General features: G+C 36.9%; 1 protein-coding gene across 1 annotated transcript; it reads left to right on the top strand.

Moving 5' to 3' along the window:
- Window positions 1-224: 224 nt before the first annotated feature.
- LOC113767890 (probable 2-oxoglutarate-dependent dioxygenase AOP1) lies at window positions 225-1,517 on the top strand. Its single transcript, XM_027312093.1, has 3 exons — window positions 225-604; window positions 730-1,057; window positions 1,278-1,517. Exons 1-3 carry the CDS (start codon window positions 225-227, stop codon window positions 1,515-1,517), a joined length of 948 nt encoding a protein of 315 aa, XP_027167894.1.
- The last annotated feature ends 881 nt before the right edge of the window (window positions 1,518-2,398 follow it).

Raw genomic sequence — 2,398 nt, 5'->3', positions numbered from 1 at the left:
GTTCTGATTCCGTAGCCACCAATCAGATAACTGAGTGAAGCATGAAAGGGAGGCTTAATGTCGGTAAGTACCCAGGCGTTTTACCAGACAAATGTAAATCATATTCCGTATCTATATATACCCATGGACATGAGCAACTCATAGCTCAGAATCCTTAACCATCCTCAGCGCCCCCCCCCCCCCCCCCCCTTCCTCTTTCCAGATTTACTTCTTGAAAAATCACAATGGGTTCCGAATCCGATGCCCAATCTAAGCTACCTATCATAGAATTCAACGAGGAAAACTTGACTCCCGGTACAACTTCTTGGCTATCAACTTCTGACCTGGTTCGTCAAGCCCTTGAATCCTATGGGTGTTTCCTAGTAAAATACAAAAAACTTTCTCAGGAGTTGCATGACAAAATGTTCGAACTTTCAAAACAGTTATTTCAACTCCCAACTGAAATCAAAGTACAAAACACTTCTAATATTCTTGGCTTCGGCTATGGTACAAACTTTTCTTTCATGCCCCTGGTTGAGTACTTCGGTATCGAAAATGGGGCAACTCTTAAAGCGACCGAAGAATTCACCAACCTCATGTGGCCAGCCGGAAACTCAAGTTTTTGGTAGAATTTTCATTCAAATATTTTCTCTTTCTTTTATCTTTAAACTTCAGTAATCTTCTTCCTTTTTTTCTTTTTTTTACCAACTAAGTTTTCTAATTATCATATATTCTGGCTTTCTTTACAAGTGAAACTGCTTTTTCATACTCGAAGCTGCTATCGGAATTGGATCATGGTGTAATGAGAATGGTTTTTGGAAGTTATGGTGTGGAGAAGTACTTGGACCCTCTGATCAAATCTTCTTTCTACCTCATGAGGTTCTTAAAGTACCGAGCACCCAAGACTGATGAGATCAATATTGGTCTTCATCCTCATGTGGACAAAGGCTTCTTGGCCATCCTTGATACTAATCAAGTGACTGGACTAGAAATACAACTGAAACATGGTGAATGGATCACTTATGAGCCATCAACTTCACTGTCAACCTTCCTGGTCATAGCGGGAGAGCCTTTTCAGGTCACCCTCCTATTCCTTTCTGTCATAGACGCAGAAAACATAAATGAATGAATAGGTAAGGAGAAAAACATAATCTTGAACAAAGAAGGGATTGTAAAATCCGATCCAATTAGATCAACCATTTGTAATCTTGATACCACAATCTACAATCTTTTTATGCTTTTTTTTTTTTTACTGTTGTTTAAAGCTTTAGTGAAGTTTAATAAGATTGGCTTGTTAGGCATGGAGCAATGGAAGAGTGCATGCTCCACTACATAAAGTAGTCATAAGAGGAACTGAAGAGAAATACACCATTGGACTGTTCTCCTTCATGCGTGAGAAGGTGAAAATTCCGGAAGAATTAATTGACGAGAAGAACCCGCTACAGTTCAAGGACTTCAATCACTTGGACTTTCTTGAATTTCTACGAGGAGGGAAATATAAAATGGAACGTCCAATCGTGGCCTTCTGTGGTGTTTGATCTATCATCATGTACTACCTTAGTTTTTTCAATCAGGGACATAGCAGCCAAGAATTCGTGATAATCCTTTTCTACAAAGTACTACTCCTTAATTATGTTGTGATTTGTGATTTTGAAGCTCTTTGGTGGGAACTTGTCACATATGTTTATCGTTTTGTATGAAAGACTGTGCAGTATATGAAATGCAATATGTCAAGCTTGCTAGTGCTACTCATGAGTATTGTTCTGATAATATATATATATATATTTTTTAAAAAGGGGTTTACTTTACCCAACTAAATTTCTAGTCCCAATTCCACCCCTGTTCTCACTTATCATAAATTAACTCAGACCAAATAATATCACGGACCCAAAATCCAATATAAAATCAGTATTTTGCGAAACATTTTCAATCATTTGACTTTAATATTTTTAAAATGCTTGATTTCAGGTCGAGTGTCCATATCAACATTTTCATATTTGGGCTTCTTTTTTTTTTTTTTTTTTTTGTTTTGTTTGGGAGAACTTGACTTCACCAACAGAGGATTGAACCAAGAATGTTTTGGAAGAATTGAATCCTCCCTAGTTAGATTGAAAATAGCACTAGAGATTAATTACATCTTCGACCTTGGAGTGATCAAGGTACTGGAATATAACTTTGCAGCTATTGGAATACATGCCAAAACTTGAAATTCATGTTCAACTTTGCAACGCATGCAAGTAGTACAATACAATTATCAGCCTGAAAAGAGTACAAAAAAGAAGAAGAGGTTTTGGATAATAAATTAATTAAGCGAAGTGCTAGGGGTATAGCTAAAATAATTCGTGGATCAAATGGTACGTAGTAGTCCTTCCACTAATTAGTACAATATTCATTTTAATGTGGATGGTTTCATGAGATA

The sequence above is a fragment of the Coffea eugenioides genome, chromosome 4, assembly GCF_003713205.1.
Source record: "Coffea eugenioides isolate CCC68of chromosome 4, Ceug_1.0, whole genome shotgun sequence".
NCBI lineage: Eukaryota > Viridiplantae > Streptophyta > Magnoliopsida > Gentianales > Rubiaceae > Coffea > Coffea eugenioides.
This window is presented reverse-complemented; position numbering and strand designations above follow the sequence as displayed.

Coding starts and splice junctions, on each gene's coding strand:
- LOC113767890 (XM_027312093.1), top strand. CDS start 225: ATGGGTTCCGAATCCGATGCCCAATCTAAGCTACCTATCATAGAATTC. Junction 605..729: donor GCCGGAAACTCAAGTTTTTG/GTAGAATTTTCA, acceptor TTTCTTTACAAG/TGAAACTGCTTTTTCATACT. Junction 1,058..1,277: donor TAGCGGGAGAGCCTTTTCAG/GTCACCCTCCTA, acceptor TTGGCTTGTTAG/GCATGGAGCAATGGAAGAGT.